Genomic DNA, 23850 nt, shown 5'->3' with positions numbered 1-23850 from the left:
TGTAGATGAGGAAAAAGAGGGCACAGACTGCCGTAACTGTGTCTTGCTGGTTTTGTTGGAAATGGCACCTATGGGCCAAATTCTGTTAGAAACCTGAAAAGAACCTGACCATGAATTGTGGTCATTACCCTTTTGTGTTTAGCCTGTAAAGGAGCCATCCTCAGGCTTTCTGACCACAGGGTGGCAGTAGGGCCTTTCTGAGCTTAAGGCACTTGACTTTTTGCTGGATTAAATGGTAGTTTAATGGAGTAATATCATTCTTATGTGAATGGGTATATTTATTTTTTTGTGGTGGTAATCTCAATGGTGCTCCAAAGTGATAAAAAACAGCAGTTAATGTGATGTGAAAATTATTGGTTTAAGGAGGTTTCACAGTGAAAGTCATCCAGAATGCAGTTGTAGAAATGCCTGAAAACGATTATATTTGATGGCACAAATTCTGTAGCTTCTTCTGAAACTTGACAGATATACTTTTTTTGCTATTAACACATAACCATGGGCCATGAAACATAAATGCATAATCTGTCCAGTGTATCAAAGGCTGCTTGGATCTGGCCTAGGATCTGATGAGTTGGGGGCAGTTCCCCTGCTGGTCCCCTTGTGTTGGATTTTAGATGAGGTTAGAGAAAAGACCCCCTGGTTCCTAGTTTTCTTTGATTGCATCATTATTTTGGAAGGGAGGGGAGAGGCTCAGCTTTTTTCAATGCAAACTTTTTTTGTTATAGAAAAGTGTACATATTATATATGTGCAGCTTATTGAATATTCTCAAAGTATGAGTGCTCACTTTTTGATGGGAAAAAATTCTTTTTAGGTGAAAGAGCGAAAAAAGCAATTAAAGAAGGAAGGAAAGCCTACAAATGTGGAGGAAGATGATCCTGAGCTGGTAAGTTAAATACGGGAAAAGACACCTCAGCTTGTGTGATTGGGTTCACTCACTGGCGAGTCAAGGAGAGAGAAGCCTAAAGAATGGTACATACATGCTAGAAACATTTTAATGAAAATATTTAAATGTATATTCATTAACATTTTTGAAAAATCCACCTTATTTTTTTGATACAGAGCTTTGGGCTTTGAAGGTGTGTCTGCTCATTGGAGCTTGCAGTTGACTTTATAAAACATACACACAAAGCATTATCCACAGTGTCTACTTTTTTTTGTTTGTCTTTTTAGGGCTGCACCCTAGGCATATGGAGGTTCCCAGGCTAGGGGTCAAATCTGAACTGCCGCTGCCAGCCTACATCACAGCCACAGATCCGAGCCACATCTTCGACCTACACCACAGCTCATGGCAATGCTGGATCCTTAACCTGCTGAGCAAGGCCAAGGATTGAACCTGCGTCTTCATGGATGCTAGTCATATTCGTTTCTGCCAAGCCAAGACGGGAACTTTAATTTCTTTTTTTTTCCTTTTTTTTTTTTAACCTTTTCTAGGGCCGCTCCCAGGGCATATGGAGGTTCCCAGGCTAGGGGTCTAATCGGAGCTGTAGCTGCTGGCCTACACCAGAGCCACAGCAACTCGGGATCTCAGCCGCGTCTGTGACCTACACAATAGCTCACGGCAATGCCGGATCCTTAACCCACTGAGCAAGGCCAGGGATCGAACCCGCAACCTCATGGTTCCTGGTTGGATTCATTAACCACTGAGCCAGGACGGGAACTTCAACTTTAATTTCTTTTGAGGTACACTGACATCGTTGGTACCTGTGAAGCAAATCAAGGGCCAAGTCCTAGATTGTTTTTTGTCTTATCTAGCTCTCTCACTTGTACCTTCAACGGCAGTTATTTTTAGGGACTTATGTTTATTGACTCTTTCTAAAGCATTCCACTTAGTACTTTTTGTTTTGTTTTGTTTTGTTTTGTTTTATTTTGGTCTCTTTAGGGCCGAACCCACAGCATATGGAGGTTGCAAGGCTAGGGGACTAATCGGAGTTATACCCACCGGCCTACGCCACAGCCACAGCAACATGGGATCTGAGCCGCGTCTGCGACCTACAGCACAGCTCATGGCAACCCCGGATCCTTAACCCACTGACCGAGGCCAGAGATTGAACCGGCAACCTCATGGTTCCTAGTTGGATTCGTTTCCGCTGCACCATGATGGGAATCTCCCTCCACTTAGTTTTAAAAGAACCAGCAGGCATCTATTTTTATAGCCATGTTCATCAATTTCTATGATGTTTAAATCACATAAATACAGTAGTAACTGCAACTGGGATGGACAGCTTTGGGAGCAACCACAGATGACTCTTGATCAACTGCAGTCTCCTAGCCACCTGTACTCATTGTGCTCCCGGTAGGAATGTGTTTCCAGAGCAGTGGAGGACATCGGTTAATCCCGTGGGTTCTTTAGTGGAGACTGATTAAGAGAGAGGTTCTCTTAAATATTTGTGTCCAATGGCCTCACTAGCATGAAAAAAAAAATTTTTTTTTTTTTGTCTTTTTCAGGGCCACACCCATGGTATATGGAGGTTCCAGGCTAGGAGTTGAATTGGAGCCTTAGTGGTTGGCGTGCACCACAGCCACAGCAATGCTGGATCCTTAACCCACTGAGTGAGGCCGGGATTTGAACCTGTGTCCTCGTGGATACTAGTCAGATTTGTTTACGCTGAGCCACAACGGGAACTCCTAGCATGAAAAATTTAGTCGTCTTAATTTTGCCTCAAATAAGGTGAATAAGTAACTTATCCATGTGCTTATTTTTAAAGATTTAGTGGAGAGGCTGTCCCACTAGGAAAACTTCCTGTAAACTTCTTCCTTCGGTAGTTTTACTAACAGCACCTGGTTCCCTCTTCTGTGTGGTAACAGTGCTTGAGAACTATTAGGTTATCTTTTCTCCTGGTCACCTGTTTGGGGTTTACCCCACTTCAGTATTTTAGTTTTTTTCTCCTCAGTCCTACTTTCCCTTCCCTTTAATTATCCTTTTAGACTTTTCTGAAGACCTTCTTATAAATACTCCTTGGTTCTCCTAAGTTGTTAAAAACCTTAACTTTCTTCCTGTATATAAAGGAACATGTGCTAATGATAAAAAATTTGGAAAAGGCAGGAAAATGTAAAAATTTTAAAATCACTAGTAGCTGTTCATCTAGCAGTTCAGCTTTGCAATGTTTGTCCTTGTTAAGGACTGGAATTTGTCAGCATTGCTTTCACTGAGCCAGTGCCTGGCAGGCAACAGTATTAAAGAGAAGTGAGAGTAATTTTGAGATTCCTTTATTTCCCTTTTTCTTCATATATCGCTTTTTTGTTCTAATGTTTCTGGTTTTAGGATATAAACCCACTGAAATCCACATGATGGGTTATCTTTTATGTTTTTTTATATATTTAAAATATTGTATGTTTGGGGGAAATTTTTTTTTCTTTTTATGGCCGCTCCTGTGGCACATGGAAATTCCTAGACTAGGGGTCAAATCGGAGCTGTAGCTGGGGCCTATGCCACAGTCACAGCAACACGGGATCCGAGCTGCATCTGTGAGCTTGTGGCAGCCCTGGATCCTTAAACCCATTGAGTGAGGCCAGGGATCGAATCCAAATCCTCATGGACACTATTTCAGGTTCTTAGCCCACTGAGCCACAATAGGAACTCCTGGGGGAGTTTTTTTTTAAAGATAAAAGTTTTGTTGGAGTTCCTGTCATGGCTCAGTGGTTAATGAATCCGACTAGGAACCATGAGGTTGCGGGTTCGATCCCTGGCCTTGCTCAGTGGGTTAAGGATCCGGCGTTGCCATGAGCTGTGGTATAGGTCGCAGACGAGGCTCGGATCCTGCGTTGCTGTGGCTGTGGTGTAGGCCAGTGGCTACAGCTCTGATTCGACCCCTAGCCTGGGAACCTCCATATGCTGTGGGAGTGGCTCAAGAAAAGGCAAAAAGACAAAAAGACAAAAAAAAAAAAAGAAAAAGATAAGAGTTTTGTTTTCTACCTAATATTGTGGTTAGCTCTTTCTGTCAGTGTATGAGTAAGAATATAAGTTCAACTGCGTGCAACTGAGACTCCAAATGACAGTGGTTTGAACAAGTTAATGCCTTTTTTTCTCTCCTGTGTAACAGTCTTTGGGAAGATGGCTGCTGGACCTTGTGTCATTCAAGGACTCATTGTCCTCCTTTCTGTAGCTCTGCCAGCAAGTGTTGTTTCCATCCTCACAGTCCAGGATGTGTTGTCACCGCACCATGTACAAACAGCAGGTTAGAGGAAGGGAGCAGGAAGGGATAAGCTTCCCTCTTAAGTGCTTCCTCTTAAGAACATTTTGGGACTTCCCGTCGTGGCTCAGTGGTAGTGAACCTGACTGGTATCCGTGAGGATGTGGGTTCAATCCCTGGCCTTGCTCAGTGGGTTAAGGATCTGGTATTGCTGTGGGCTGTGGTGTAGGTCGCAGACGTGGCTCAGATCCTGCGTTGCTGTGACTGTGGCCTAGGCTGTCAGCTGCAGCTCCAGTTAAACTCCTAGCCTGGGCACCCTGAGGTGTGGCCCTAAAAAGACAACAAACAAAAGAAAACATTACAGGAAGTTGCCACCTCACTTTTCCTTATAACCAGTTGGCTAAAGCTTAAGTTACAGGGCCACATCTAACTACAAAGAAGTCTGGGAAATACAGGCTTTTATACTGGGTGGCCGTGTGCTTTAAGATAAAGGATTTTACCAGAAGGGAGAACAGATAAAGGATTTTACCAGAAGGGTGAACAGATAGTGGGGACAAGTAGTAGCTCTGCCACAGTTAGTGGACTCCTGAGGCTCATGTGCCTGACAGCACCTGAACATCTCTAGTGCCGAGCTTGGTGTCTAGCTCACAGTAAATATGAAGTGTCCGTGAAAAGAAAGAAGGAAAGTTATTTTTCGAAATTCTTTGGAGGATGGGCCCTCCAAAATTTCAATGGTTGTGATAAATGCATAGTTTTTTTTTTTGTTTTTTGTTTTTTTTTTGTATTGGTGCCTTTTTCCTCTATATCAGCTGCGTGGCGAAAATGGAAAGCTCTCATTGGCGGTTGTCTTATTTATCTCCCAGGAGAGAGCCAGCATCATTAAGTGCTTCTCTCTGAAGAATCTTTTTTTCTTTGGTGGTTGAATTTGATTTCGTTTTGGGCTCCATCTAAAAGTATTTGATTCAGGTTGCTGGTGAATATTTACTTTTCTTTTGTTCTTAATCTTTTTTTTTTTTTTTTTAGTTTAAACAAGCAGTATACAAACAGACCATGAAACTCTTTGCTGAGCTGGAAATTAAAAGGAAAGAAAGAGAAGCCAAGGAGATGCATGAAAGGTATATATTTGTATATTTGTTTAAGCCATATGTAAATACCTGGATTAACCAAGGCAGTCTTTGAGGATTTTCCTGATGAGAATTTATGTAGTACATCTTTTTTTTTTGTCTTTTCTAGGGCCACACCTGTGGCATTTTGGAGGTTCCCAGGCTAGGAGTCCAGTTGGAGCTGTAGCTGCCAGTCTGTGCCACAGCCACAGCAACTCAGGATCTGAGCCACGTCTGCAACCTACACCACAGCTCATGGCAATGCCGGATCCTTAACCCACTGAGTGGGGCCAGGGATCGAACCCTCAGCCTCATGGTTCCTAGTCAGATTCGTTAACCACTGAGCCATGACGGGAACTCCATGTAGTACATCATTTAAGAGACCGTTTAAAATAGTTATCTGACGTAGTCAAACTTGTGAATCACTGGGCAAGGAATTTTCTCTGACTTTTGGGAAATATTGAATAGGTCTGTCCCTAGGGAGTTTATAATCAAGAGTGCTGTGTGTTTTCTTCCCAATTTCTGGGAATGAAGTAGGCTTATTGAGGCCAGAGTGTTTTGTGTGGCTCCCGGCTGCAGTTTGAGTGAGTATGTAGTGTGGTGAATGTAATCACTTACAAAATGTTTTTTTGTCCTACAAATATGATTTCCTTTGTTTCTCAGAAATCTTGAGATGAATTTAGTTTATGTATTTTGTATTGTTTATTGGTGTTTAACAGTAAGTAGGTTTTGTTAGTTGGGGTTGTGTGAAGTGTCCTTGTTTTAGAGAGTGTTTTGTCCCAAGAGCCTCTTGAATAAGAACCTGTACTGTGGTAATGGTCACTCAACTGCAGTGAAATTAGTTTCATCATGGACTGAGCCCAGAACCTCCGATTAGTGTTGGCTAGGCTTTGATGACTTCATCTGTTTCTCTCTGTAACGCAAGTGTTTGTATCTGGCCCCATGGCCTCCTCAGCGTGCTTTGGGATGACACATTCCTGAAGTGCTTTGAGCCCTTTCCAGAGAGCCGTCTTTGGAGAACCCTAGGGAACTTTCTGTGCTTGCTTCTGTGGGGAGATACCTAACTTATATGGTTAACAGTCTCTAAGTATCATGTAAATCCCATGGGCTGGTTTTCTTCCTAGGAAGCGACAAAGGGAAGAAGAGATTGAAGCTCAAGAAAAAGCCAAACGAGAAAGGGAGTGGCAGAAAAATTTTGAGGTACATTTCTAGGGTGGCCAGGGACTCTCACTCCAGAGTAAGAAAACTTCCCAGCCTAGAACCTTGGTTCCTGGCATTCCCAGGCCTGAAGGGGCCAGCCAGTCAGGGAAATGGCTTACGTGGGGAAGAGTGGGGGCTCTGGGGAATGGGTCCTGGCCTAGCTGCCTCTGTGCTCTGTAGCCTTGGCAAGGGTGTGATGGGCACAGCTGCCACGTGGGCTCAAGAAAAATAGCCTGCACATTTAACTGAGGGGGTGAACGTGGAGTTGGGCCCTTAGCGTTCTAGTTAATAGAAACCAAGGTTTTTGTTACCCTGGAGTCCTGCCTGCAGAGAGACTCAAGGCTTTTGAACTTGATTCCTCTTTGATATCTTCATTACATCCTTCAGTTGTTCAGCCATTTTCCTGAATTGAGCAACATTTGGTCTTGTCCTCTGTAAAATTTAGGACTCAGGGTAGGGATTGGTTAACCAGAGCTGCTGGCTTTGTTTCTGTCTCTCTGCCTGTATGCAGAGAGAGAAAATGAGTAGTCCCCTCAGTAAGGGGGTGGGATCCTCACGGCCCTCCCAGCACAGCTGGCCAGGAATTGTGCTGGCTTTGTGCCTCCCTCCAGGTTTTAGGGGCCAGAAGGGAGGTGCCAGGAGTTGGGGGAAGAGCGTCTATACTGCTGGCTGGCTCTGAGAAAAGGATGCAACCTTTCTGAGCCCTGGTGTCTTCATTTGTGAAATGCCAGTGGCACAACACACTGTAGTCAGCTTTTTAGGAGGGTTAGAAATAGCACGTGTTCAATGTCTAGTTCAGAGGTCCCCAGCAAATGGTGGCCTCGTCATGATGAGTATTACTCATTTTGTCCTCTTTTCCAGCCTGTGGCCTATCCTGCCTTCTAGGGGTAGTGGGACCCTTTCTTAGGCCCGTATAAGTGGGAGAAAAGCTCTGCTCTGTTCTACTCTTGGATTATTCTGAGGGCTGGGCTGGGCTCTGGCCAGATGGCAGAGCAGCCTCAGGCCCCCCCATCCTTAACTGGTTCCTCACCTCGAACCTCTTTTGTGCTTAGGAAAGTCGAGATGGTCGTGTGGACAGCTGGCGAAACTTCCAAGCTAATACCAAGGGGAAGAAAGAGAAGAAGAACCGGACCTTCCTGAGACCACCGAAAGTAAAAATGGAACAGCGTGAGTGACCTGAGGTCACGGCCACAGAACCTTCCTTCGGCTCTCCCCTTCCTGCTCTGAAGGACTCATTCTTTTTCCCATTTTCACCCCAACATAGAGTAGTCTTTGCTTTTTAGTCCATTTTGTTTTCAATACAATTTAATATCGATCAGAGTAATTCTTTTGTACATTGAAATGAGGGGCTCGGTTTAAAAAGAAACCTCCCCCACCCCTACCCCAGACCAACCAGGATCGGAAGGTGCCGCCATTGGTGCTGCCTTCTCCTCCCACAGCCTGTAACTTAATGTTTTGTACTCCACTCAATTGTGATGGTTAGAAACTTTGTGTATAGTTTGTGGAAATCATCCAGTTAATTAAACACGTTGCTTAAAATGGTGTTGCCTTGACTTCAGAGACAAGCCCGGGCCACCTTAGGAAGCCCCTTTGCTTCAGTTGCTTGCTTCTGGGTGTGGCGTCCTTCCAAGCCCCAGATCAGACGGGGAAGGCAGTGGGCACACAGAGCAGCCACTCGATGCCCTGACGTCCCCTGGAGTTTGGCATGTGCTTTCCTGTCCGGCCAGTCTGCGTGGCACGAGGCTGCAAGCCACCCAAACCTGTTCACTTTCCAAAGAGCTGGCCATTCTCCATCGTGTACCGTTGTGTCCTAGCCTGTCTGCATTTGTTAGTGGTAATATTCTGTATGTGTAATAAATTTTTATACCCTAACCACCGACGTTTGGTATTGTTCCAAGGGTGGGTCTCCTGTTGGTCTTGGCCACGCGCAGAATGCTTTGGAGGTGGACAGCCCTGGCTCCTTGACCACTTATTTGCCAAACCTTCGTTTCTTCGTCCACAAATGGGAACACAGATCTCTAGCAGCTTTTAGGGAGGAGTAGCTGTGGCACTTACAAGGTAGGGACCATAGTGCTCAGCGGGTGTTGCCAATGTTATTTCTGTGTGAAATGAAGATACTGATTATTTTGAGGATTAAATGAAATAATGGGTGGAAGCACCCCACTTATGATATGTATTCCAGTGTCTTGCTGGCTGTGGCAGACAGGACCAGCCTTTGGGAGGGACATCAGGTGAGACATAGGAAGGAGACACCTAAAATGGGAAGCTAGGAGAAGCCGGGTGACTTGAAGCTAGACTTGGCACTGTTTTGCAGATGAGTGAAGAGGTACAATAATCACAAAGGCACAGTGTCTTGCATCAAGAGATCTGCAACTTTGACCAGCTGCTCTGGGAGGGGACAGAAGTTTGGTTGTCGTACTGCCCTTCTGTGTGCAGCTTGGCACGTCCAAACCGCAGATGACTGAGCCCACAGGGGTGGGTGGGGCTCTCGCAGAGAGAGGGAACTGTCACCCAGCGGAATGATACCCATCTGAGGTGATGCAGGCCATCCTGTGCAGGAAGCAGCCGAGCTGTGTTCTAGTGCGGAGAGTGACCCCCACCTCACACACACCCATCCCTTCCTTGGAGGTCATGTGGTTACAGTTCAACTGCAGGCTCATGAGGGCCAGGCCCTGTCTTTGCCTTCAAGGAGGTTGTGCCCGTAGTCAGCTATGGGTATGCTTGTGTGCTCAACAGATACACTGGCTTAGGAATAAATTGGTGAACCTCATGGGGCCCCTGCTGCCTGCCTCATCCTCCTGGGGCAAGTGGCTGGTGAACCAGTACAAAGATCACTAAAGGCACGATGCATCCATTGCAACGAGGAGGGGGCCTTTGATCTGTTCTTAGCTGCCAGGAGCTTTCCTGGAGAAGGTGGCCTCTTAAAAGTTAGAACCCAGAGGTTGATGGATCTGTTAGGAATGTTTTTAGCTGCAAGGAATAACTAGCATAAACAAATGGGGGCCTATTTTCTCACATAAGCAGTCTGGTGACAGGTGGTTTCAAGTGTTGTTCGTGGCGTCAACCATACCACCCAGGAACCAGGCTCTTACTCTGCCTCCTCTCCATTCTCCCAGGACTTGTCGTCTTAGAGTTGCACAGTCTCAGAGAAAGTTGTGGCAGCACCACACCTTGTGCCAATTGCCAAACAGAAGCCTTCCAGGAGGAAAAATTAACCCCCAAAGGTGCCATTGGCCAGAAAATGTGTGACATGGCCATCTTTAGCTGTAACTTTAGGAAAACAGCAAATGATAGTGGGCCTGGGAAATAGACCAGGACTTATCCCTTGGGCCTGAACAACTTCTGTTTCCAGTAAAGTCTTATGGGCGAGGAAGGAGGAAGGGAAGACTTACTGGCATAGGTTGGGTAGGACTTCAGGGGAGATATTTCCATCAGAGGGGACAGTGTGCAAAGACCCAGAGATAAGAGCATAGGTTTTTTGTGGAGCTGAATGCCCTGTGTCTTGCCTGGAGCCGAGAAGTGGGGTGAGGTGAGACCAGGCAGGTGAGAAACTCGTATTAAGCAATTTGGCTTTCAGCCATGACATCATTGCCCCACCGAACTAAGGCTTCCCATTTCCTTTCTGGCACACATTAGCCACAGACTCACCTGGAAGGTCAGCAAAGGTACCAGCCCATTCCCATAACCCTGCTCAGAGCAATGTTTTCAGTGATGACCTGGCCTGTGAGAGAGGTGCTTTGGGCAGTGAACTGAGGCCTTATTACTCAACACGCTTTCTGGCCAGGGCTGTGTCCGTGCAGCTTGTCCGGCCCCTCCATCCGTGAGTAGGTTAAGCAGCATCTCAGGCAGGAAAGGCTCGCTGGAGGTGTGCCAGGGCCCAGAGCGAATGAAAGGCTGGATGAGCCACTTCACTCCTCTTCCTGCAGTTTGCTGTGAAGAATGGAGCAGATCGTACCACCCCCACACCTCCCCCCAGAGCTCATTGTTGCCTGGGGGCTACCGTGGGCCCAGCCAGATGGGTTGGGTCAGAATCCATTTAGGGAGTTCGAGTTGCGGCACAACTTGTATCCATGATGATGCGGGTTCAATCCTTGGCCTCCATCAGTGGGTTAAGGATCCAGCGTTGCTGTGAGCTGTGGTGTAGTTTGCAGATGGCAGCTTGGATCCCGAGTTGGTGTGGGTGTGGTATAGGCTGGCAGCTATAGCTCCAATTTGACCCCTAGCCTGGGGTCCTCCATATGATGCAAGTGGGACCCTAAAAAGCCAAAAAAAAAAAAAAGAATCCTGTCATTTGGGCCAGTGACCTCAATTCAGCCTCAGCTTCCTCACATGTATAGTGGGAACTGGACCCTTGAAAATGAAGTTATAAATCCCAAAAGCGTCAGTCATTGCCTTTGACTGTGCAGACGCCCCCCTAACCCCCTCAACCACCCCTTCCTCCCTTCCCCTGTGGATGGCTGTGGCCTCTCAGTGGTTACAGCTGGGCCCCCATTTCTGGGTCCTCTCTCCGGCTGGTGGAGCCGTGGGGGTGCATGTGTGCGTGGGAGGCTGTGGATGAGTCTGGGCCTGTGCTGGGTGGAACCGCAAGTGAGGCAGGGTTTGCCCCTCCCCATTTTCTCCCCACCCTCTATCCATCCTAGCTCTTCTGCTTCATCTGCCCCCTTGCTGGAGGTCATGCACCCTTCTTTTTTTTTTTTTTTTCTGTCTTTTTGCCTTTTCTAGGGCCGCTCCCGCAGCTTATGAAGGTTCCCAGGCTAGGGGCCTAATCAGAGCTGTAACCACTGGCCAGAGCCAGAGCCACAGCAACACGGGATCCGAGCCTCGTCTGCAATCTACACCACAGCTCACGGCAATGCCGGATCCTTAACCCACTGAGCAAGGCCAGGGATCGAACCCGCAACCTCATGGTTCCTAGTCAGATTCGTTAACCACTGTGCCACGACGGGAACTCCAGCTTCCTTATTTCTTAAATCCGTTTCCCTGAGGGTTAAGGGGATCAGGGAAACCCTCAGCAGGGTACAGAGTGGGTATTTCTCCCTCCCTGCTTCTCCTCCAGCAGGGTGGTTCCTGCTCCAAGAACTGGGTGGAAGAGCAGAGGATTGAGGACATTTGGGAAACTTGTAGAAAAACATTTCTCTGGTCTCTGAAGGTTCTGATTTAGGATTCAGGCTGGAAGAGACAGATGGCTGCATCTTTAACAAAGTCCTGGGTTAACCCAGCCAGCACTGGAACATCAGGCAGGCACGAATGGGCTGGGTAGAGCTTGGAATTCTGCCAGAGATGCCCAAATCCTCACCCTTCACTTGTGACTCAGGGCAGGTGAGTGTAGCTAAGGAGCCTTTAGGTAATGAGCTTCCCTTTGCCCAGTCCCTGGCTTCCTCTGGCCTCCCTCCAAGTCTGCTCTGCAACATGGGCCTCCTACCTTGGAATCACCTGGTGCTTATTCACTTCCTGGGCCCTGTCACCAGCACTGATTGTCACTTGGAGTGGAATCTGAGAACCCGTTTTTTTTTGGGGGGGAGGGGTGGGGCACACCCGCAGCGTATGGCGGTTCCTAGGCTAGAGGTTGAATCAGAGCTGCAGCTGCCTGCCTACGCCACAGCCACCGCAACTCGGGATCCAAGCTGCGTCTGCGAACTACACCGCTGCTCGTGGCAACGCCGGATCCTTCACCCACTCAGTGGGGCCAGGGATCTAAACCAAGTTCTTATGGATACTAGTTGGGTTCATTACCGCTGAGTCGCAAGGGGAACTACTTTTTTTTTTTAATACACATTTTAAACAAGTTCTCCAACTGAGTCTCATATGGAGAAAGAATTTGACCCCCACTTCTGGGACAGGAGGTAGGAATTTGGGTAAATAGAGCGATTTTCACTTACTGAGTTCCTAATATGCGCCAATGTCACGCCAGGCATAATGGAGGGATTATGAGCGCCTGTTTCTGACCTGGAAATGAACCCGAGGCTCCAAGATGCTCAATGGCGCGCTCTAGCCGAAGATCAGAGGTGGTGGTCAGACCCCGGTCTTGTGGGTTCTTAGAGCTGGTATTTGAGAATGTCCACCTATGTCAGGGCCCAGCTTGCTTTTCTCTGTTTCCTGCTAAGCCCAATTCGCTATGTCGGGGAGGTCGGGTGGTGGGGGGAGGTGGAGACAAGGAGTAGCTCTCAGCCCAGAACCCACAAAGCTGGAGCCCAGGCACTGTCCTAGGCTTTGAGAGAACTATGGTGCTTCGCTGTGGTCAGAGTGGGCACTCGTCAGAGTGGGCTGTCCTCTCCCTCAGACAGGGGGCTCCTGAGGGCCGGGATGCTGTATCTCCCCTCACAAGGGGCTGGCTTCCAGAGCCAGAATTTTCTCTTTCCTAATAGACTTCTTATCCCTCAAGACAGGCTCTTCCTTGGTTGGGGGTAATTGTGGGCAGGACAGGCTATCTCACACCCATGGGGCAGAAGCTTCCTGTGGGCAAGACTGGCTGTGTGTCCCCTCAGATGGGTATCTTCTGAAAGCTGCTTTGGGTTTTTTGTTTGTTTGTTTGTTTTAGAGCCACACCCATGGCATATGGAAGTTCCCAGGCTAGGGGTCGAATTGGAGCTACAGCTGCTGGCCTACATCATAGCCACAGCAACGCGGGATCCAAGTCACATCTTCAACTTACACCACAGCTCATGGCAATGCCAGATCCTTATTAACTCACTGAGTGAGGCCAGGGATCAAACCTGCATCCTCCTGGATACTAGTTAGGGTCTTAACCTGCTGAGCCACAATGAGAACTCCCAGCTCTGGGTCTTGTCCAGCAGCATGGAGCTCACTGGAGTTGGGGCAGCATCCCCAGATGCTCAGGCTCCTGATAGGGCTGTGTCCCTTTCCCATCTCTCTAGATTGGGGGCTCCTGAGGACAGGGCTGGGACCTTCCCTAGGTCAGGGCCCTTTTTCCCTCAGACCAGGGACCCACTCCTCCCTCCTCTGCCAGCCCAGGCCCAGCCCTTCCTCTCAGAGGGGCTTTGCCTTGGATGGATCAGCCCTGTGTTACTGGCCGAGCTAACGTGCAGAGAGAGAGAGAGAGAGAGAGACACTCCCTGCTGGATGAGTATTCCTGGTGATCTTGCGTTTGGGGCCCCACCCAAGGAGCTGGCTTCCTGGCCTGGTGCCTGGCCCACCCTGCAGGCAGCCCTCCCCTAGTTCTTTATCTGTCACTGCTCACTGGGGATTGGAGCTGAAGTGAGTCACACACCTGGGTCCGGGCCTGCCTTCTGCCTTCTGCCTCCTCCCCATTCCCAGCCCCACTTCCTGAGTTCTCCGGAGGAACCATCCAGGAAACATGCTCTCAGCGGCCCTGACCTCAGCCTCTTTGTCACCTCCTGGACCACTGTCCCTGCAGTTTCTCAGGTAAGAGGCTAGCAGCCTGGGTGAGAAGGCCAGGTTCTGCTGCTTTGTCTGGCTGCTCTGCAGGATCCTTGGGGCTGGTCCGGCTCTGGAGGGGTCCGCAGAGCTCGGTTATGCCTGATTCCCTCCCATCAGCACCTCCTCGCAGACACACAACCCCTTTACTCTCTCACAGACACAGCACACATCCGTTCACCCCTCACAGTTAACACATATGGTCACCGACAGACCTGGTGTTCCCTCACACATCTCCCACAAACACAGTTCATGGTTCACAGCCCTTCCCCATCGTACAACAGAGCTTGACCTCCACTGATCCAACCCATGAGCCTGCACTACCTACAATACACATGTGTCACAGTTGACACAATATCCCTTCATGGGATGGATATTGTTACCCACAGGACGAAACACACATCTTTACAGACAAACAACGTGTACAATAGCGTTGAAACACATACCACATGAACCCTTGCAGGACACAACAAGCACAGGCATGAAGACCCTCCACTCACAGCAAACAAACCTACTCTACAAAGACACACAAACATATGTCTACACACACACACACACACACACACACACACACGTCCCCAGGACCCTTGGGTGGTGCTCAGCCTGGGCAGGGGCTGGGACCCAGTCAGCGGCACCATCCCCACTTCTCACCTTCCCCTCTGGATCCTGCTTGTGCATGGGGGGTCAGCCAGGAGCAGAGCTGGGGGTCCTGGCCACATCACAGAGGGAGGGTCCCCTCTCCTAGCTGTCTGAGTGCTGATTTCTAATGGCTCTGGGACTCCACAAAAGCTGATAATAATAATAAAAAAGCTAACTACACATCACATGCCTGCCGTGGGTCAGACATCATGCTCAATGCTTTTGTAAGCCTTATTTTATTATATGATACATTTTATGAGTCATTTTACAACTATAAAATAGAGCTGTTTCGATACAGGCTCAGAGAGGTTAACAAACTTGCCTGATATGCCACAGCCAGGAGAGAGCAGTGGGATTTAGACCTAGGTAAGTCTGACCTCAGATTCCATCTCTTATTTATTTATTAATATTTTATTTTTTTAAAGAGGTAACCAATGAACAAGTTAAAGATTCAGTAGATGTAAAAGAATGCCTGGTGAAAAGACACTCTCTGATCCTTAGTCTCGCTCTCTGGAGGGACCTGGGTTACCCCTTGGAGGTCTCTCTTGTAACAACTGCCACAGGGAACTCTAGCAGTAAGCATTCCAGGCTTCCAAGGGGCTCAGCGGTAACAACCCCAACTAGCATCCATGAGGATGCATGTTTGATCCCTGGCCTCTCTCAGTGGGTTAAGGATCCTGCGTAGCCGTGAACTGTGGTGTAGGTCGCAGATATGACTTGGATCCCAAGTTGCTGTGGCTATGCTGCAGATCGGATTCGACCCCTAGCCTGGGAACCTCCATATGCCACGTGTGCAGCCCTAAAAAAGAAAAAAAAAAAAAAGAAAAAGAAAACTACCGAGCTTCCAAGTGCAGTGTGCAGGCTCTGGGGGCGTCCTGTGCCTTCCCCTGCCTGGACACACAGGCAGTTGCCTGTCTGCCCAGGTGAGGGGCGGGCTGGAGAGTCTAGGGCTCCTTCCAACCTAAGTCCTCTTTTGCCCTAAATCCTCAGGGAGACCCCCTGCCCTGAGTTCCCTGGACCTGGATTTTCTGCCCCCAATCTCACACCCCCTGGGGACCCCACCACACTCCTGAAGCTTCCTTTCAGGATCCAGCCCAGGAAGGGGAGAGCTTCTCACTCAGGTGTGCCCAGGCTGGAGACGGGGGGCAGGTGGGACTCAGCCCGAACCAGAGGACGTGAAGGAAAGGGGAGGAGAATGAAGAGGAGCCGCTGGCACTGTCCTTTAGACCTAATTCCCTGGTAAGGTTGGAGGTGTCATCCCTGCTTTACAGAGGAAGAATCTGAGGCTCCAGGGGCCCCCGTTGTTAAGTGGCAGATTTGGGATTCTGATCCCTAGAATCTGAGGGAGGAAAAGGAAATGAGAAAGAGAGAGAGTGAGTCAGAGAGAGAAACTGAGGTTTTGAGGAGGAGGATTAAGAGAGGATTTAGGATAGCTGAGCATCAGGGCCACCTCAGTCTCAGCTGTCAGAATGAAGCTGCTGCCCGAGTGACTTGGGGGCTCTGAGGTCTGTGCTTTTGTAGTAATCCCCCTCCTCCAGTGATTCTTTTTCTATTCTGTTCATTCGCACTGTTTGGCTATTCTTGTGCTTATACCATCCTATCTTGTTTTTTGGTAGTGCCCATGGCATGCAGAACTTCCTGGGCCAGGGATCGAACCTGTGCCACATTGGAGACCTGAGCTATGGTGGTGCTGGATCCTCAACCTGATGGGCCACCGGGGAACTCCTCACCATCCTATCTTAATTACTGTGACTTACAGTAAATCTTTTTTTCTAATTAAAAAATTTTTTTAAATTTATTTTTTATTTTTGTCTTTTTAGGGCCACACCCAAAGCATGTGGAGGTTCCCAGGCTACGGGTCGAATCGCAGCTGTAGCTGCTGGCCTAAGCCACAGCTGCAGCAATGCAGGATCCAAGCCGCATCTGTGACCTACACCACAGCTCATGGAAATTCGGGCCAGGGTTCAAACCTTCATCTTCATGGATACTAGTTGGATTCATTTCTGCTGAGCCACTGTGGGAACTGCTTTATAGCAAATCTTGATCTATGATGTGGCACTTTCTTGACTTCTCATTCTCCAAATTATCTTGCCAAATCTCAGGCTCAGGTTTTACATATATAAAAATGTATTATAAATTCCGATGCACCTGCTCTGAGTGAAGTAGAATATTACAGATATAATAGAAGTCTCCCGTGTATCCTCACTAATCCTGTTCCCTCCCTGTCTCTCCAGAGGTAATTAATCATGACCCAAATTTGTCTTTACATATTGATGCCTATGTATTGTGTCTACCAATAATAATAATATTTAAAAATTTTAATTGTATTTGAAAATATCATGCTATATTTATCCTCCTGAAACTTGCTTTTTTAGTTTAGCATTATGTTTACTGTCCATGCAATTACATGTAGCTCTGTTCATTTTAACATATGTACAGGATTATGTTGTAGGTATATACTTTTTACTTTTTTTTTTTTTTGGCTTTTTAGGACCGCACCTTTACGGCTGCACCCTCAGCATACAGAGGTTCCCAGGCTAGGGGTCAAATTGGAGCTGCAGCTGCCAGTCTAAACCACAGCTACAGCAATGCAGGATCTGAGCTGCATCTTCGACCTATACCACAGCTCATGGCAATGCTGGATTCTTAACCCACTGAGCGAGGCCAGGGATTGAACCCACAACCTCATGGATGCTAGTTGGATTGTTTCTGCTGAGCCACAATGGAAACTCCCCCAACCCCTCTTTTCTTTTTCTTGCCTGTCTACAGCATGCAAAAGTTTCCAGGCCAGGGACTGAACCTAAGCCACAGCAGTGACAATGCAGAGTCCTTAACCACTAGGCCACCAGGGATTCTGAAACATACAAATATTAGTATTTCCAGTGTGTACCTAAGAAGAATGTGCACATTTTCAACTTTATTGGAATTAACTTTGAAAATGGTGGTGCATTTGTAGTCTCTTTTTAGCAGTGCGATGAGGGTTTCCATTGTTCTACATCCTTCCTAGTACTTGGAACTGGCAGACTTTCATTTTTTTCCAGTCTAGTGATTTGCTGTTTTAACTGGAACCCTTGATTTTCTGAAATGTTGCCCCGATTTTTATGTTTCTTGACCTTCAGGCTTTTTCTTTTGTAAATTGGCTACTTCTTCCTTTATCTGTTTTTCTGTTTTTTCAGCCACACTCAAGACATGTGGAATTTCCCAGGCCAGGGATCAAACCCATGCCATAGCAGAGACCTGAGCCACTGAAGTGACAATCCTGGATCCTTAACCCAGTGCAGGACTGGAGCAGCTACAGATCCTTAACCCGCTGTGCCACATCAGGAACTCCCTAAAAACTCAAGTATCTTTTCATGCACACAGTTTTTTTTTTTGGCTAAGGCATGCAGGGGCTTGATGTGAGATCTTAGTTCCCAGACCAGAAACTGAACTTGGGCCGCAGTGGTGAAAGCATCAAGTCCTAACCACTAGACCACCAGGGAACTTCCAATGTACACGATTTAAAATTTATATGGTCTTATTTATCCAACTTTTCTTTGTTACTTATAATTTCTGTGTCTTAATTTAAGAAAATTTCCCTGATGCTTAGATTGTAAAGATTTTGTCCTCTATTTTCTCCCCCAATTTTTTCTATTTCACTTTTCATAGTTAGGTCTTTACACCAGCTGGAATTTTTTTGTTTGATTTTTTGTCTTTTTAGGGCCGTACCCACAGCATATGGAGGTTCCCAGGCTAGGGGTCTAATCGGAGCTGTAGCCACTGCCCTATGCCAGAGCCACAGCAACACCAGATCCGAGCCATGTCTGTGACCTACACCACAGCTCACAGCAACGCTGGATCCTTAATCCACTGAGAAAGGCTAGGGATCAAACCTGCATCCTCATGGATGCTGGTTGGGTTCGCTAACCGCTGAGCGATGGGAACACCTCTATTGGGATTTTGATTGGACTGGCACTGAATTTATAGATTAAATTGGCAAGAACTTGTACCTTTATGACATTGACAGTCTCATGCATGAATATATTACATCTACCCATTTATCTAGTTCTTTAATTACTTTTCTTTCTTTTTCTTTTTTGGCCACCTAGCAGCATATGGAGTGCCCAGGCCAGGGATCAGATCTGAGCCACAGTTGTGACCGCTGCAGCAATACCAGATCCTTAACCCACTGTGCAGGGCCAGGGATTGAGCTTTCATCCCAGTGCTCCCAAGACACCACCGACCTCGTGCCACAGCGGGAACTCCTTAATTATTTTTCAATGATTTTATAGTTTCCTCCATCAAGACTTTGTACATCTTTGGAAAAAAAAATTGCCAAAATAGTTTTCTTGGTATTATAAATTGTGTCTTTAAAATGACATTTTCTGTTTATTTCTTCTTATAGGAAGATGATTGATTTTTTATACATTGATTTTGTTTATTTATTTATTTTTAGTCTTTTTGTCTTTTTCCAGGGTTGCACCTGCGGCATGCCGCAGTAGGCTAGGGGTCTAATTGGAGCTATAGCCGCCAGCCTTCGACAGAGCCACAGCAACGCAGGATACGAGCTGCATCTGTGACCTACACCACAGCTCACAGCAACGCCAGATCCTTAACCCACTGAGCAAAGGCAGGGATCGAACCCGAAACCTCATGGTTCCTAGTCAGATTCATTAACCATTGCGCCACAGTGGGAACTCCTACACATTGATTTTATAGTCAGAAATCTTGGAGTTCCTGTTGTGGCTCAGCAGGTTAAGAACCAGACATAGCATCTGTGAAGATTCTAGTTCAATCCCTGGCTTCACTCAGTGGTTAAGGATCCGGCATTGCCCCAAGCTGCAGCGTAGGTCACCGATGTGGCTTGGATCCAGTGTGGCTGTGGTGTAGGCCAGCAGCTTTAGTTCCAATTCGACTCCTAGCCCTGGGAACTTCCATTAAACGAACAAACAAGAAACCTTGCTGAAGTCTTTTACTAGTTCTAATAATTTGTCCATGGAATTGCTTTCATTTTTCTATGTAAACAATCATATTGCAAGTGAAGGTGACAGTTTTGCTTTTCCTCTCCAAGCTTCATAACCTTTTGGGGCCTCACATTCCTCCCAACAGAGTGACGTACTTATGGTAGTCACAGTCTGCAGATTATGAAACTGAGGCTTGAAGAGGTAAATTGGCTTTTCCAGATTCACACAGAGCATTGGTGGCAGTCGAGATTTGAATTCGAGTCTCTTTGATCCTAAACCCACGCTCTTTACTCTGTGATACTCCTCCTCCTGAATTACCCTCTATTTATAGATGAGAAAAGGACCGATCACAGAAGTGAAGCATCCACGTCCCTCTGAGTGAAGGACAGCTCCAGGGCTGAAAGTTACCAAAGCCTTTATAACAGCTGTGCAGGACTGAACTAGCGTTTAGGGCATCTGGACCCTAATTCTGGTTCTGCCACCTACCAGCTTTGTTACCTTGGATAAGTCACTTCCTTTCCTCTAACCTCACTCATTCATTCAATAAACTTTATCGGAGTTCCCGTCGTGGTGCAGTGGTTAACGAATCCGACTAGGAACCATGAGGTTGAGGGTTCGACCCCTGGCCTTGCTCAGTGGGTTAAGGATCCGGCGTTACCGTGAGCTGTGGTGTAGGCTGGTGGCTACAGCTCTGATTAGATACCTAGCCTGGGAACCTCCATATGCCGTGGGAGCAGCCCTAGAAAAGGGAAAATGACAAAATAATAATAATAATAATAAAAAAACCTTTATCAACGGGCACCTACAATGTGCTGGACAGTGTTCCAGGTAGTGGGATACAGTAGTCAACAAACAAATCCCTGCTCTCAAGGAACAGATAATGAGCAAAGCAAGAAAATAAAATGTATGATATATCAGATGTAATAACGAATATCACAAGGTAGTGATATTTGCTGTGGAGAAATATCAAGCAAGGTAGGGGCCTGGGTCATGTCAGGAGATAGCTGCAGTTTGTTTGGGTTATTAGGAAAGATGGCACTGAGAAAATAGCTTTGAGTCAAGACCTGAACCCTGGGTGTCTGGGAAAGAGTGTTCCAGGCAGAGAGAACAGCAGGTGGAGAAGCTTGAGGCAGGAGCATGTCTGGTGTGTTGCGGGAGAACAGGAGAGCTGGTGTGACTAGAACAGGCATCGGAGGGTAAGAAGTCAGGGATGAGGTCAGGTCGGGATCCAAAAAAGGCCCCCACATAACAATTGGGTGGCTGTGCCTCTTAATTCTCATTTAATCTGTAGGTTCTTTCATCATCATCTTCCTCCCTTATAACTTATTTTTTGAAGGAACCAGTTTGTTTGTTCTGTGCATTTACTCTGGTCTGAGTTTGCTGAGTGTATTCCTATGATCTGTTCCTCTTCTACATTTCCTGTAAACTGGTAGCTTAACTTGCAGATTCTGTTTCTCTTTACTTAGCAAGACTATTACATAGGTAGTGTTGTGAATTGAGCACGTGCAATTTCATCAGAAAAGTTTCCAAACACACAAAAAACAGAGGGAACAGTATTATAAATCCTGGTATTAGTTTCCTATAGCTGCTGTAACAAATGACCACAAGCTTGACAGCTTAAAACAACACACATTTATTTTCTTAACACTTCTGGAGGCCAGAATTCCAATATCAGTATCAACTTTTTTTTTTCTTTTTAATGTCTCACCTGTATCATATGGAAGTTCCCAGTCTAGGGGTTGAATCAGAGCCACATCTGCCAGCCCATGCCACAGCCACAGCAAAGCCAGATTTGAGCCACGTCTGCAACCTACACCACAGCTCATGGCAGCATCGAATCCTTAACCCACTGAGGGAGGCCAGGGATTGAGACTGCGTTCTCGTGGATTCTAGTCGGGTTCGTTACCACTGAGCTGTGACAGGAACTCCTGGGACCTGATATTTTTGAGGGCCATTTTTCAGCCTACGCAATACCTGTTCCCTAGATTCAATATTTTGCCTCTCTCTTTCTTCCTTCAATCGTTCATTTCTCCTCCCTTCTCTTTCTCCTCTCTCTCCTTAGTTTACTGTAATATTTTAAAGCAGTTCCCTGCAATTTCATCCCTAAATATTTCTCTATATATGAACATTTTCTTATATAACCACACCACTATTATCACCTAGTACAATTAATTTAGGTAATTAACCTAGTAAAATTCCTTAGAACCATCTCAAAGCCTGTCCATAATAAATTCTCCCTCACTTTCTCCAAAGTCTGTCCAGGGAAGCTGTCTCCCCTCCAGATCCACTCTCCACCCTTCTCCAGGGGGTACTCTGTGCTCACTGGGCACTGATCTGTCTGGACTGCATTATCCATCTCCCCTTCCTCTGGTTGGGCTCAGCCAGTGGGAGGAACTGGTAAGACATTAGAGGGTAGAGGAAGAGAGAGATGTGGGTATTTATTTCCTGGTTCCCTCTCTGCCTGGTCATGGAGGATCAGCTGCAATTTCCTACCTAAGGTCACAGCTCTTGCCAGGCAGCCCTCTCCAGATGGCTACCCTCTTTGGGTTCCAGTAACTGCTCCCTCTCCTCAGCCCCAGATGAAAAGGACATCACATTCTTGGCAGTGTTGGCCTACTTCGTTGTTCCTTTTGGTCCTCTGGCCCTGCCCACATCTCTTTAAGGAGTTCCTCCATCCTCAGATTGCTCACGTTTCCAGGACCCTGACTGACACATATGCCTTTTTACAGCTGATTTGATTGATCCAGGTGCCACACAGGTTGCGTTTAATTTTTTATCTCTTACATCTCTCTTCATCTAGAGATTCCTAGATTAAAATCCCTTCCCCACTTCTCCCCCATGTGATTGATCTGTTGAAGGAACTGGATCCGTCGTCCTGTCGAAATGTCCTTGTCTTGCACTCTGGATTTGGCTCATCACTTTCTTGAAAAGTCCTTTCATTTGTTCCTCTGTCATCTGTGTTTCCTGCAAACGGAAGGTTGGATCTAAAGGCTTGACTAGATTCAGACTTGGATATATTTTAAAGTAGAACTGACGGAGTTGCTAACAGAATGGATGCGGGCGTGAGAGGGGGCACTCAACCTCAGTTTCCTCATCTGTAAAATGTAGATAATAACGCCTGACTACCTGCCCTGCTTATCGATAATCTCAAAGAGGTGCCGAACTATATATATAACTGCTTCTTGCACGTACATAAGGGACGAATGAAAAGCAGGCATGAGGAGTCCTGCTGTGGTACAACAGGATCAGTGGTGTCTTGGGAGTGCTGGGTCAAAGTTTCAAGCCTTGGCCTGATACAGTGGGTTAAGGACCTGGCATTGTCGCAGCTGTGGCTTAGGTTGAAACTGTGGCTCGGATCTGATCCCTGGCCCAGGAACTCCATATGCTGTGGGGCAGCCAAAAATGAAAACCAAACAAACAATCTGGTGTGAGCCTGAAGTCGAGCCAGGTGTCCTCAGGTCTGTGGTCAAGGTCCCTCCATGTCCCGAAGGTGAAGCCACTTTGGGGAAAGAGGCTTTGGGTTGGGGAGCAGAGCTAGGGCATCGGCTCAGGTGGCCGGTTTGCACGAAGGTTAAATGTGATGAACGGACCATCATGTTCTCTTGGATCTCAGGGGGCTCAAGTCTCAAAAGACCTCCAAGGGAGATGAGGGGAAGGACCACCCTGGGCCTTTTCAAAGTCCATTCCAGGAGGCTTGAGCCACATCTTGGGATCTGAGAAGAGTGTATGAATGAGCAGGAGGAAGGATGTGACCCTGGGCAGGTATGAGTGAGGGGGTGATGGTTGTAGCCCCTGAGCTTGCGAGTGTGCAGGTGAGTGAGGGCATGCAGTTGTGACTGCGTGTCTCTGCATGATGGTGTGTATTGAGTGTGCGTGAGCATGCAAAGGTCATGTGCATAAGTGGTCTGAGTGTGTCAGCCTGTGTGTGATGGGTGGAGCTGGGAGAGGGGGCAGATATTTGGCTCTAGTTTTTCAGGACATGTTAAGGGTAGTTTGTCCTTTGAGAACCATTTTTGGCCTTTTTTTTTTTTTTTTTTTTCTTTTTAGGGCTGCACCTGGGGCATATGGAAGTTCCCAGGCTAGGGGTTGAATCAGAGCTGCATCTGTGACCTACACAACAGCTCATGGCAACATCCTTAACCCACTGAGCAAGGCCAGGGATGGAACCCCCATCTTCATCGTTACTAGTCAGGTTCATTACTGCTGAGCCACAACTCCTCATTTTTGGCTTTGGCAAGGAAGAGCAGTGGGGTCCCAGGGAGCCGGAGGGAACTAGTCCAGACACCCAGGGTGGGGCTGAGGTCAGACCCTGCAAGGGGAGCAGGAGCCTGTACTCGCAACTCTGCTCTGCGCCTGCCTGCTGTGGGGCCCTGGTCCTATCTGGGCCTGCTTCCCGCCCTGTGTAGGAGGCTGTTGGATTGGCTGACCGCTGAGGGACC

General features: G+C 47.3%; 1 protein-coding gene across 2 annotated transcripts in view; it reads left to right on the top strand.

Annotated features, from left to right (window-relative positions):
- DNAJC8 (DnaJ heat shock protein family (Hsp40) member C8) overlaps positions 1-8306 on the top strand; it is a 29670-nt gene extending 21364 nt beyond the window's left edge. For both annotated transcript variants that reach the window (XM_047792863.1, XM_047792862.1), the window contains exons 6-9: positions 813-884; positions 5155-5246; positions 6359-6434; positions 7487-8306. In XM_047792863.1, the coding sequence (XP_047648819.1) occupies positions 813-884; positions 5155-5246; positions 6359-6434; positions 7487-7609 (363 nt within the window). In that variant the 3' untranslated portion in view covers positions 7610-8306. The remainder of the gene's footprint in view (positions 1-812; positions 885-5154; positions 5247-6358; positions 6435-7486) is intronic.
- Positions 8307-23850: the final 15544 nt, after the last annotated feature.

This window comes from Phacochoerus africanus, chromosome 8 (assembly GCF_016906955.1).
Source record: "Phacochoerus africanus isolate WHEZ1 chromosome 8, ROS_Pafr_v1, whole genome shotgun sequence".
In the NCBI taxonomy this organism is placed as follows: domain Eukaryota; kingdom Metazoa; phylum Chordata; class Mammalia; order Artiodactyla; family Suidae; genus Phacochoerus; species Phacochoerus africanus.
This window is presented reverse-complemented; position numbering and strand designations above follow the sequence as displayed.